The 12260-nt window shown below is 38.8% G+C and overlaps 1 protein-coding gene across 2 annotated transcripts; it reads right to left on the minus strand.

The window, feature by feature from the left end:
* Nucleotides 1-240: 240 nt before the first annotated feature.
* Nucleotides 241-11545, minus strand: rdh5 (retinol dehydrogenase 5 (11-cis/9-cis)). 2 transcript variants are annotated; one of them, XM_017704822.2, is made up of 6 exons: nt 11398-11545; nt 8072-8138; nt 6229-6554; nt 4595-4853; nt 4070-4233; nt 241-3125 (listed from the first exon to the last, which is right to left on the minus strand). In XM_017704822.2, exons 2-6 carry the CDS (start codon nt 8101-8103, stop codon nt 2905-2907), a joined length of 1002 nt encoding a protein of 333 aa, XP_017560311.1. In that variant the 5' UTR covers nt 8104-8138; nt 11398-11545; the 3' UTR covers nt 241-2904. The 2 variants fall into 2 exon arrangements, with proteins under 2 accessions (XP_017560311.1, XP_017560312.1); XM_017704823.2 differs by lacking the exon at nt 11398-11545 and adding an exon at nt 11122-11183.
* Nucleotides 11546-12260: the final 715 nt, after the last annotated feature.

A 12260-nucleotide genomic window follows, 5' to 3' on the forward strand; every position in this document is an offset into this window, starting at 1 on the left:
GTATGGAGTGGAAAATGTAGTGGAAAATGTGACATTTCAACAAGGTAACCCAATTTGTCAGAACACCTGCCTTAATTTCATGCAGCTTTGTGCTGTCAAAAAATGCACAGATGCATTAGCTTGCATGCAGCAATATTGTTATTATAATTCTTTTTAACCACCTCATAATTTATTTAAACAGTGAGAATCTTCTTATGGAACTGGTTTAAATGATAGTCAACCAATTTAACTGTGAAGAGCTGACGGGACAATTTCATGCAGCTTTATTGAAATATACATCAGTATGAAGTCAACTTTTCAACAGAACCAACAGCAGATTATCTTTTTCTTCATTACAATGTTTTATTCAATTATTCTATTCATTATCATTAGTGTTTTTAAAAACATACAACAGATTTTTAATTAAATAGAATAGACCATCGCTCAGGCAATAAAATCAATGGCCAGAAGGCACATAGTAGTTGCACACAGTCTATTTGGTTAACCGATTTTGGTGTACTGTTGACAAAGGCGATTGTGAAGGGATTGAGAGGTCATCTGTACCATAAAAGAACACAGTTTGAAGAACATCTTCTCAACTGCACCAAACAAGATAAACAATTATTTTGCATTGCTTAAATGCACTGTATAATTTACAGGCACACTGTGCTTTGGAGTAACTCCTGTTACTACTTCTACATGCAGGCCCAACACCAGGGGGTCATTTAGTAGCCTAAATTTTGGCCACTAAATGTTTGTTGATTTAATACATTTTAGCTTAATTCATCTTCTTATTATCATTCTTGCAAAATACTACATTGTTTCAATGGAATTATGCGCATTCAGTAAATACACGCTATGTAAAATTTAGGAATAAAATCTCTGAAAAGGTATTTATGACCAATTTATTTTTTAGCATTATTTTTTCCAATTTCCTCCCCAGTTTAGTCGTATCCAATTCCACCCACTAACTAGAACTCCCTCAATCACACGACACCACCAGCACTAGGAGGGTGAAGGCTAACACAAGCTTCCTCCGAGTCCTGTGAAGCGCCACCGCATCTTTTTGAACCTCCGCTATTACAACGTCATCGGACAGCCGAACGCACTCAGAGGAGAACGCTAATGGCAAACTCTGTTACATTAGCTAACAGACACCTGCACTGGCTACCATCATGCTGAGTTATGGGGGAGAGGGAGGACCATCATACCTACCCAGAGAGATTTAACAAGGCTAATTTTGCTCTCTTGGACTTGTAGTTCGTATGACACCTGCTCTGGTTTATTAAGGTTCTGTAGGTGGCAGTAGTCTCACTTCCATTAGCAAACTAAAGCGAGTAGCCACAGCACACCGGACACGTAGCATCAAGAGAGCCGACATTCAAATTAATTTATGCACTCCTAAAATACTCCTCCTAAATACTGAGTGAACTAAACTTTTCAACATAATTAAACATGTTTGGCATCAGTTTACTACCTCTTTACAAACTCACTGTTTTCAAGTTGAAAAGGTGAAAAAAGTCTAAGCTAACTGGTTGAGGCAAAGCTATAAAGGAGGTGCTTGTTGGAAAATAAATAGTGAAGCTTTTAATGCTCAGTGTGGCATCAATTTATGAGGAAAGTCCTGTCCTTCAATAAAAAGAGCTAATTAGCTTGCTGGAAGCAGAGGAGGGTATTACTGCATGATGGAAAAAACCTCCAAACTTGATTTTAATAAGTTGAACATGAAATGTCATGAATTGCATAGATTCCACTAGAGTTAACATTTAGACTGATCACTTTTATTTGTTTTAGACCAATAACACAGCATTTAACAGAATATAAGTCAATCTGGAGTTAAGACTGACCCATTTAGAGTTATGCTCCTCCTATCTGGAGATGGTCTGGCCTGCAAGAATACATACTTGTGCTAGAAGGAAAGGCTCCATTTCATAGCAGAGGTATGCGCATGCGCTGTAACCAGAGCAAGCTAAAACTAGCATTTTTTGATCCAAATAGGACAAACTGTTTATGCTGCTTTCAATTATATTTTTGAAACGTTCATTTGTCTTATAGTTTTGGTTTTATAGGTCTCCTCCCCACTCAAAGAGACGGAAGCCTTGTCTTTTATGAGTCTTGTGCAAGTGGAAATAACTGCCAAGGGACGTCATAAAGATGGCTGTCGAGTGGACAGACTTTCCCACAAAGATTTTTGCTGAGCTAACAGACCATTAGGACTGGCGGAAGAGAAAGTGAACAGTGCTCAGAGTCACTGAGTGCTGCTATTGTTGGTGACTGTGTGTGTTTACCTTTATTAAAAACAATAACTTGAATTTTTGGACATCCAGTGTGTGGTGGCCTTAAGGCACTACCCCTCACCACATACATCATTTACACTGGCAACTTTCAGGATACATTCTAACCACTTTTTAAAATGTCCAGTTTGGTCCCCTTCACTTTATGAAAGCGTAGCTTTGCAGAAAAGTAATTAAAACAAATAAGAACAGTTCTGTTGTTGAGTGTGCAGAGATAATGGAGACAGTAGCTTAATACTAGCTAAGATGTTTGATATAAAATATACAGTGGGCAGAGGTATTTGCCATCTGATTTTAAAATATCTGATTATTCAGCTTGTGGGGTAAGTTCTTGTTTTATAGTAGGAAAGATCATGACTAATTGTGTGAGTTGAGCAATTAGCTAAGTAGTTACATAAGTAGTCTCGATTCACTGTCTGTTCATATTGATGCTTGACATTATCTGTTTTTGTGTCTGTGCACAGCTGTGTGTTGTCAGCACAGAGTAATACTGTATATTCTGTATTTTTTCACATGGAAGTGCTGCCCTCCTGTGGTTTGTAGCACTTGTGATGTGGCTCTGGCGTTGGGCCGATCTGACCTCAACTACACGGTGAACAGGCTATTGTGAATCTAAAGGCAAACTTAAACATTAAACACTCTTAGCTGGCCGAGGCAATACTAGCTTTAAGGCAATGTCAACAACACAAGCAGGCAAATAAGAGATGGGGATCCAGAGCAGTTTGGCATCCCAGCCAGCACTGTAGCGAGTCCGTGGGTGAGCAGCTATCAGGGCGTGCTCCATGCAGTTGGTCACTTTGCTCAAATCTGAGTCGCAAATAGCATTCATAATCAACCTCTGGATCTTAATGTCTAGATAGAGTGCAGTTATGGAGAGGGGAACAGACAAGAAAAGAAAATTAATGCTAAATGCATTATTAATATTATTATTATTGACATTTTAAAAATATTTACTCTACACAAAGCAAAATTACAGAATAAAAACAGAAAATGAAACAAATTCGTTCTTCAAGGTTTCTTTAGTAAAAAAAATGTGTCTATATAGAGTCATGGACATTCAAAGAACTCTTTACATGATTAAAAGATTCTTTGCATCATGAAAGTGTTCTTCAGATTGATGGAAAATGTTCTATATAGAACCTTCTTGAAAAGGGTTCTATATAACTATAGAGGGACCCATTGAGGTAGTACATAGAACTCTTCTCAAAAAGGCTCTATATAGAACCAACTACAACACATTCTCTGTCCAAGTCAGAAGAACCATTTCAAAATGGGGTTCTTTGAATGTTCATGGTTCTATATAGAGCCATTTTCTTTGCTAAAGAAACCTTGAAGCATCCTTTTTTTGAAAGTGTACAGCACATTCTCCGTCAACATTTTCGTGATGCAAAGAACCCTTGCCCACGAACCCGTGCCAAAGGTTCTTTGAGTGTTCATGGTTCTATGTAGAACCTTTTTTGTACTAAGGAATCCATGATGAATGTGCTGTAGATGGTTCTTTTTGAAAAGACTCTATATAGCACCAAAAAGGGCTCTGCTCTTGTTACATCCCAAAGCACTTTTTTGGTATTATATACTATATATTATAAAATTATATATATTATATTATACACTTATTTTATTATATATTATATAGAATCCTTTTTCCTAAGAGTGTAGTTTTTGACAGAAGGGTCACACATTCAGAGATATGAATAAAATGGCTTTAGGATCATTTTGCAATAGGAGAACCCTTACAATATGTGATATGAAAATCAAAATGTGCTATTATATATGACATGATGAGATACACTTACAGTTATCCAGGTATTTGTCTCCATAACTCTCTTTCACCTCAGGTGTCAACTGGTTCCACAGGCGACAAAGTTCCCTTTCGATTGGTTCCAAACTGGTCACCTGTGTCTTGAAGAATCCGGGTTCAATTATGCACACTTTGATCCCAAAATAATGAATGTCCCTCCTGAAAAGAAGATTAGAATCTTTCTTTATTGACTATAAATTCCTACTATTTTGATGGTGCAGCCCTCAACTCTGCCCACAGTTTGACACGGTTGATGAACATGCACTTGTTGAAATTAGCTGTCCCTGTATCTTTATGCAGACCCCCTAAAGTGGCTATTCTGTCTCCAGAATGCCTCTCTGTGTGAAATGTGTATTGTATTTAAATCTGCATTGAGCTGCTAGTGAGCAATGATGGGTGAAAACAGAAGGACGAGAACCCCCTGCTGTGCAAACTAATCACACCAGTCCACATATTTCTCCCATAATTGCAGCAACAATGACACGGTCACTTTAAACTCACACTCTGAATTTGTAGATACCTGAGGCAATCGGAGAAGGATTCCACTGCAAACTTGGAGATGCAGTAGCCACCACCGTTCGCTGCCACCCTGCCCAGCACTGAAGCCACATTCACGATTCGGCCGCGGGATTTTTTGATCAGTGGCAGGAATTTCATGGTCATCTCAATCACACCGTTCATGTTGACCTTCAGAGTGCTGTGGAAGTCCTCGATCCGCATCCACTCAGAGGGACCCATGGGTAGAGCCCGGCCAGCATTGTTCACAATCCCCCACAAACCTACCACAGCCAAAAACACAAGGCTAGGCTACTTTTAAATAAATACTTCACTCAAAAAATGCAAACGTGGCTATTAGTGAATAGACAGGAAAAGCTTGGCGATACAGAAAGTGGAGAGGTTAGCAGTTAGCTTCTTTTTACTGCTGCTGACAGGCCTTGGACTGCTTTGCTTTTGAAAAACTGCTTTGGGGGGATTTCTGGGCACACACATTTACTAGCTATGGTAACAATAAACTGTGGTAACTGTCTGCAAATAATCATTATAATGGAGAGAATGAATGACTCAAAGAACAGAGATGACACATTGAGTAGAACAACAACCTCTAGGCTAAGTTAGCAAAAGTAGCTACCTGGCTATCTAGATATCTTACCTCAATTTGGCTTCTTTTTTTCCAAATGAAAGGATATAAAATTGTCATTGCTGTTCATTTTGTGCTAAATAAAGACAGACTTGCTGTTTTCTTCACAAATGTATTTTGAAGACTGAGGTGAGTTACACTAATGCTAGCTTGTGTTTATTAGCCTACAGTGTATCTAAGCTTGGATGACACCACAGTGATTCCCAATGGTTGTATGATGTGTGATTGGTTTGATGAATAAAAACATGGCCCTCCTGAAAGGAAGATTTGAAAAGAATCTTTTTTTATTCACTATAAAGTCCTTTTTAAAAATGCCCGCAGTTGACTGCGCTCTGTTTGACAGTGAGGCTAAACATAATGATCTTGAAGTTAAAGTCAGCTGTCCCTGTACCTACTATCTTTCTGCAAACCCTACTATAATGACCATTCTGCGAGAAGAAGGTAAATTGACTTAAATGTTTGTACACACACATTCTAAGCCGCTTATCCTCATGGGTCATGAGGAGGCGCCGGAGCCTATCTCAGCAGTCATTGGCCGGAAGTTAGGAAACACCCTGGACATGTTGCCAGTCCATCTCAGATAAACATATATACACACACTTAGGGGCAATTTAGCATCTCCAATCCACCTGACTGCACATTTGAACTGTGGGAGGAAACCAGTTTGCCTGGAGACACAGGGAGAACAAACTTAACAAAGAGAGGACCCAGGCAGGGAATCAAACTGAGGCCCAAGGCTGAGGGATGTACTGATGCTACAGAACACTGCATAACAACAAATATTATATTAACCTCTAGTTTTATATGAGAGTGGAAGGGTCACCTTTATTCACCTTAAACTCTTGATTGTGTACAGCATAGGTTCCCAATCCTGCTCTCAGACCATTCCGTGCCCTGAACATTATAGTGCTTTCCCAGCTGTTTAGTTGGATCAAGTGTGCTAGTAGCAGGAGAGCTAAGCAGGGCTGGTTACTCCAGGACCAGGGTTGGGATCCACTGGTGTACAGTATACTAACCTTTATCCCCAACTTCCTTCTGTGTCCATTCAAATGCTTTCTGAATGCTGGAAGTGCTGGTCACATCCAGAATACACGTCTTCAGATTGGGGCCCGTCACTCTCTTCAGGTCATCCGCACCCTTTTCTGTTAGACAACCGGCCAGCACACGGAAACCACGCTTGTCCAGCCGTCTACACAGCAGGTTCCCAAAGCCAGAGTCACAGCCAGTGACAAACACATACTTCTCATTGATTTTGTTGATTTCCAGACTGTCCCGGTAAAGCCACACCAAAGCCCACAACAGCACGAATGCACCAACGGCATATGTCGTCACATTCTCCTCACTGTGGTGAAAAAATGGAGCGTACACAAACACATATGATGTTCAATATTACAGATAAACTCATTTCAGACCAACAAAGTGATTACAATGCTGCGTGAATCACCATAAAGCTAAAAGAAAAGGGCAGGATCTACATGCAAGAATCTATAATAAATAGTTTTAAGGACTTCAAGCTAATTCAATAACCTGCATCAGTCAAAATCAATCTTTAAAGAGGAACTTCACTTTTTTTTCATTTTCTCAACATGTTTGCTCAATTACACGGTTAAGATGTAAACAGAGTCATTCAGAGGGGTTTAGTGTGAAATGCTCTCACGATTGGCTCCTCCCAGTCCTGTCCATGTGCATTTGTTTTGGTTTGGCCCCCTCTTTTCATGACTCCGCCCCGATTGTCTCCACCTGTTTCCCACCTGTCCCTCGTTTACCCTGTGTATTTAAGCCCTGTGTTTGCCCCTTGTGTTGGCTGGTCTTTGTTGGTTGTACTGGTGTTATCTGCTGTGTTGTTTGTATTGGTCTTTGTTTGTATGTTTGATTCTGGTTTATGTCATGTCTACCCCCAATCTATCCATGCTGGCTCTGTGACCCTTGACCGTTTGGACTATGATCCTGGATTTGCCCATAAAAAACATCGCTTATCTCCTCCCCTAGAATTGTTCAGTGGTGGTGATTAAACCAGACATCCAGCTCTAAAAGCTCCCTCAATGAAAAGTATTATATATAATGGTAATGAAAATGCTGCCTGAACTTATTTTTAAAAATCCTTTATAGCAGAGAGATATATGCAAGGCATCAGAAAGCAAAATAATACCCAAAAATGCTATCTAATCATCATAAATACATATGGAACTCAGAAGACACATGTGGGTTCACTGGTGATTTAATAATATATAAAATGGCTGTATTTGAGTTGTAGATATGGTGACCCCTGGTTGCTATCACCACCACTGTAAAGAGTCTATAAGTTTCTCTACAATGAACCATTTCCCATCAAACCACTCTGAATGCCTTTACATCATAACAACTTAATTATACAGATGTTTGAAAAATCAGTGGAATTCCCCTTAATAACAATGAAGTAATCAGTTGAATTTGATTAACTTAAATGTCATATTTCATATCACATTTGTGATTGTAAATTGAAGATTATTTTTATTGTATTAATATGAATTTTATTTATTTAATTTTAAGTGAATTTTGTGCATTTAAATGTGTTTGTTTTGCACATTCTTTGATTGCAAAGGTGCAATACATAATGTCAAATGAATTTAAATGTTATGTAACTACATAATGAATTATTGTAATTACATATGAATATTTATGTAATGTAAATATAAAGCAAAATGGCAAAAAAGGTTTGAATGTAATAAAAAATTTGCAGTGGTCAATTTCAAATGACAATCTTGAGTGGAATATATATATATATATATATATACAGTATATCTATATATCTATATATTACAGTAAGATTTTATTTATTATGAGTCTATTTTGTTGTTGAAGCTGTTTAAAAATTCTCACCCTATATACTCGTATATTTGTTCCATGTCCATGTTTGGTCCTGACTAGTGGAGGTTTTAATGGATAGCTGTAAAAACATCACAGAAAAAAAAAGAAAATCAGTGCAATATAGAAATACATCTGTACGTATTGAAACAATTTCACTAAAACACAAAATAAAACAGTGAAATTAGTTTGGAAGGCTGATATTTGGCAGTACACACCCAAGATGACTGGCAAAACCAAAGTATGTCCATAGACTATCATTTTAAAACCAACTAACATCTCAGTGCCTTGTATTTTTCACCTGAAGTCCACTTATAAGATAAGATAAGATAAGATAAGATAAGATGTCTTATCTTATCTTATCTTATCTTATTTTTCCCCTGAAGTCCACTTATTACATTTTATGTAACAAAAACAATCTTCTTTCATTTTACATTACTCTTTTGCAACCATAAAATCCCTTAGAATTGAACAGGCTGTTTTTAGTACTGTGCCTTTAAGATCAGTTATGCCTCTTAACTTCAACATTAATGGGCGGGGCTAAGCTGTTAGACATAGATATATTATTAATGTATCTAAATGTGTTGGTCTTTGTGACATCAAAAAACAATTAGTTTAAAACATAAATATATGGACTATAGTGAATGGTTAATTTTGAAATGTTAATATTTATATATTACATTAAAGTCTTTCATTTGGTAACACTTTATTTGGATGGTCCACTGTAGATGCATTGTAAATGCTTAGCATATACATCCATCCATCCATCCATCCATCCATCCATCCACAACCGCTTATCCAGGTCCGGGTCGTGGGGGCAGCAACCTAAGCAAAGAGGCCCCCACCACCTCCTCCAGCTCGTCCGGAGGGATACCGAGGCGTTCCCAAGACAGTCGAGAGATGTAATCCCTCCAACGCATCCTGGGTCTTCCTCAGGGTCTCCTCCCCATCGGACATGTCTGGAACACCTCCCTAGGGAGGCGTCCAGAGGCCATCCTTACCAGATGCCCGAACCACCTCAACTGGCTCTCAATGTGGAAGAGCAGCAGCTTTACTCTGAGCCTCTCCCAAATTGCCAATCTTCTCACCCTATCTCTAAGGGAGAGCCCAGCAACCCGCGGAGAAAGCTAATTTTGGCCATTCGTATCTGCAATCTCATTCTTTCGGTCACTATTTAGCATATCTTTAAGTCAAATTCAAATAAATATCTGTTAAATGGAACTGAACTACAAGTTCAGTGTGAAATCTATCCCTAGCCCTAATGTCCCTAACCACAATAATGTTGATAATCAACTGAACATTACTGGAAAGTCTGGTAATGATTTGAGTACCTGTAGAGCATCTATAGGAGACCATCCAAATAAAGTGTGACCTTATATTTTAAAAAATAATTTTTATTTTCATAACTCAGCAACATTGCAAAACTCAGCAACACTGTCAATGAGGATCACCCTCAATGTTCTCAGAGGTTAAATAAAGGTTGATTGATTGACTGATTGACTGAATAAAAGCAATGAAAATTAGTTTTCTGAAGATGCAGGCCTTTTATAAAAAACTGTTAAATAACCAGTGACTGTTGAAAGCCTTTGTTTTGATGCAGGTGAAGCAATTGAAGTTTTGTAGAAGTATTTTTTCGACATGGCTAAAAACTTTCCATTTTATAATATTGTATGCATATGCTTTTATAGATTATGTAGTCACAGGAGCCCTACATGCACAAGTCTTTGTCGGAGCGCAAATCTTGAGTTAAGGCTCTTACGAAACAAAGAGGCATTGGTATCACTGAAAAAGCTGAAGGAATGTCTTGATTGTTTTCTCCACAGAGAGAAATCCGGTGGCAGCAAGGCCTCAGTAAGCCTCTCATTGCTCAAAACCTATTAGCCTCACAGCTTACAAGCATAAAGAACAGCAAGTAAACATAGTAATCAATGGGACGAGGCCAAAGAAGACAGCAGAGTATGTGTAGATGCAAATGCAAAACACATGCATTTCCTATAAATAACCTTGACTGGCCTTCAATCATTACTATCGCCATGAGGCTTCATACAAGTTTACATGAACAATTTGAAACAATTGCAAAGCTGAATAGTTACTTGACCCCTCATAATGCTATCTGCTTATTTTAGTGGTGCACCCTTAGAAAGGGGGGGTCTTCAATGGTTCCTTATAGTGAAGACAATGGTTATATAAAGAACGATGACAACTCAAGGAGATGGTTCTTTGCATGGTTAAATGATTCTTCTCTACGATAGAGAAATTGCTGTATATTTTTCTTTAAAGAACATTTTCAAAATGGTTCCATATGAGGGAGCTGACAGAAGCAACACAAACTAAACCTCTTGGGTGCCTAACCTGCATGACTACCATTTAATTCTCAGAGATTTGCACACGAGCATTTAGACTAATCAAAACTTGTTGCGAATACATTGTTTTGAAACAATGTATTCTGATTAGATGAAACAAAAATAGAACTCCTTGGCAAGAGGAGAAAGACAAGCTGCATGTGTGATCCCGATCCCACAGTGAAGCATGACGGTGGGAGCATCATGATATGGAGCTGCTCCCATGCAAATGTTATGGGGGCATTACACATCACTGAAGGAAACATTAACGCAGTGATGTATAGGTAAGTATTAGAGAAGACTCCACTCTCATTGACCAAGAAACTGAATCTGGGGAGGAGAAGGACATTTCAGCAAGACCCCAACCCAAAAGAATGTCTAAAAACACAAGGTGAAGGTGCCTGAATGACCTAGCCAATCTCCTGATCTGAATCCCTCTGAAAATGTATAGAGGATAGATTTTGAAGTGGCTCATTAGAGAGACCCTCATGACCTTGAGGATTTGAAGACGTTTTGCCAAATTGGACAATACAGGCAAAAGCTGAACTACAAGGCTGCCAAAAGATAACTACTCCTTACTGTAGTCTGGTGACTGAATACGTTTTCCCTATAAATGTAGCGTTTGCTTTTGTTCATATATAGAATTACAAAAGTCTAAGGCACTATGTGTGTAAATTTGAAGTGAATACATACACTGGAAGTATATTTAATAACAACAATTACCATCTAAATAATTGCTCCCCCTTTACTGTATATAGAAGACAAATAGACGGCAGGAAGGAGATGTAGAGCACCACTGAGTGTCTACAGAAGGGCCTGCATTATAAGAACACAGAATAAAAAGAGAATTATTCAGCTGGAAAATGACTTTAGGGGAGTATTCATACTTAAACCTGCTCTGGTGCTCTAACGGCCAACATCTGTGCACAGGTGTTGTGCAGTGAGGATTTCACACAGGTTGATATCAGTTATACTTAAACAGATTGATACAAGTCCTACCTGTTCCCTTCTTAGTGGAAGTGCTGTGGGTCCTCAGGGTCGTAATGGCTCGAGTCTCCTTGCTCTGAATGTGAAAGTCTCAGGGAGAGCTTTATCCCTTCAGTTTATCCCTTAAGACCAGGTCCACTATTTGTAATCTCCAAGCTGTGTATAATGCTCCTTATTTATAAGAGCGAGAGAGAGGGAGAGAGAGAGAGAGAGAGAGAGAGAGAGAGAGAGAGAGAAATGTGAATAGTAGATGGAGTTACAGAATCCAAACAGCTCACAGTTGTTTATGTAAGACCTTTCATTCCTTTCCTTAAACATCTCTACAATCTATTGTCCCACTGGAATTCTTTCATTTTCAGTGGAGGGTTAACCCTTGTGTGGTCTGGAGGACCTATCAGTACAGCCATAACAATTATGTGTTTAAAGATGTTTAAAATATCACAAGTGGCCAGTGTATGGTTCTCCTTTAGGAGCAGTAGCCAGTCAGCAGCCTGTCCATGTTGTCCACCCTCATACACACACACACACACACACACACACACACACACACACACACATATGCAAACATATACACACACAGACACACACTAACAGCAGGCCATGTGGGAGGAGAACAGAGTGAAGGGACACAGCACTGGAAGTTACATCATATTTTCTTTTGGTAAACATTGAAAATGGGTCCCACAGACCAAAACACTACACAAGGGTTACTATTCAAGCATCATTTGCTAACACGTTCTTCCACATTCCATACATTTGCCCATGTTCTTCAGTCCCCGGTTTTTCTTCATGCTAATTATGAAAGCTTATGAGGTTGCAGCAAAAATGAGGTGGGATTGACTTTCAGCATTGTAAGGTCTCCTACTGCCACAGTA

Source organism: Pygocentrus nattereri, chromosome 21 (assembly GCF_015220715.1).
Source record: "Pygocentrus nattereri isolate fPygNat1 chromosome 21, fPygNat1.pri, whole genome shotgun sequence".
NCBI classification, from domain to species: Eukaryota; Metazoa; Chordata; class Actinopteri; order Characiformes; family Serrasalmidae; genus Pygocentrus; species Pygocentrus nattereri.

Coding starts and splice junctions, on each gene's coding strand:
- rdh5 (XM_017704822.2), bottom strand. CDS start 8,103: ATGGACATGGAACAAATATACGAGTATATAGG. Junction 6,555..8,071: donor CAAATATACGAGTATATAGG/GTGAGAATTTTT, acceptor TTTTCACCACAG/TGAGGAGAATGTGACGACAT. Junction 4,234..4,594: donor TCCTTCTCCGATTGCCTCAG/GTATCTACAAAT, acceptor TCTTCTTTTCAG/GAGGGACATTCATTATTTTG.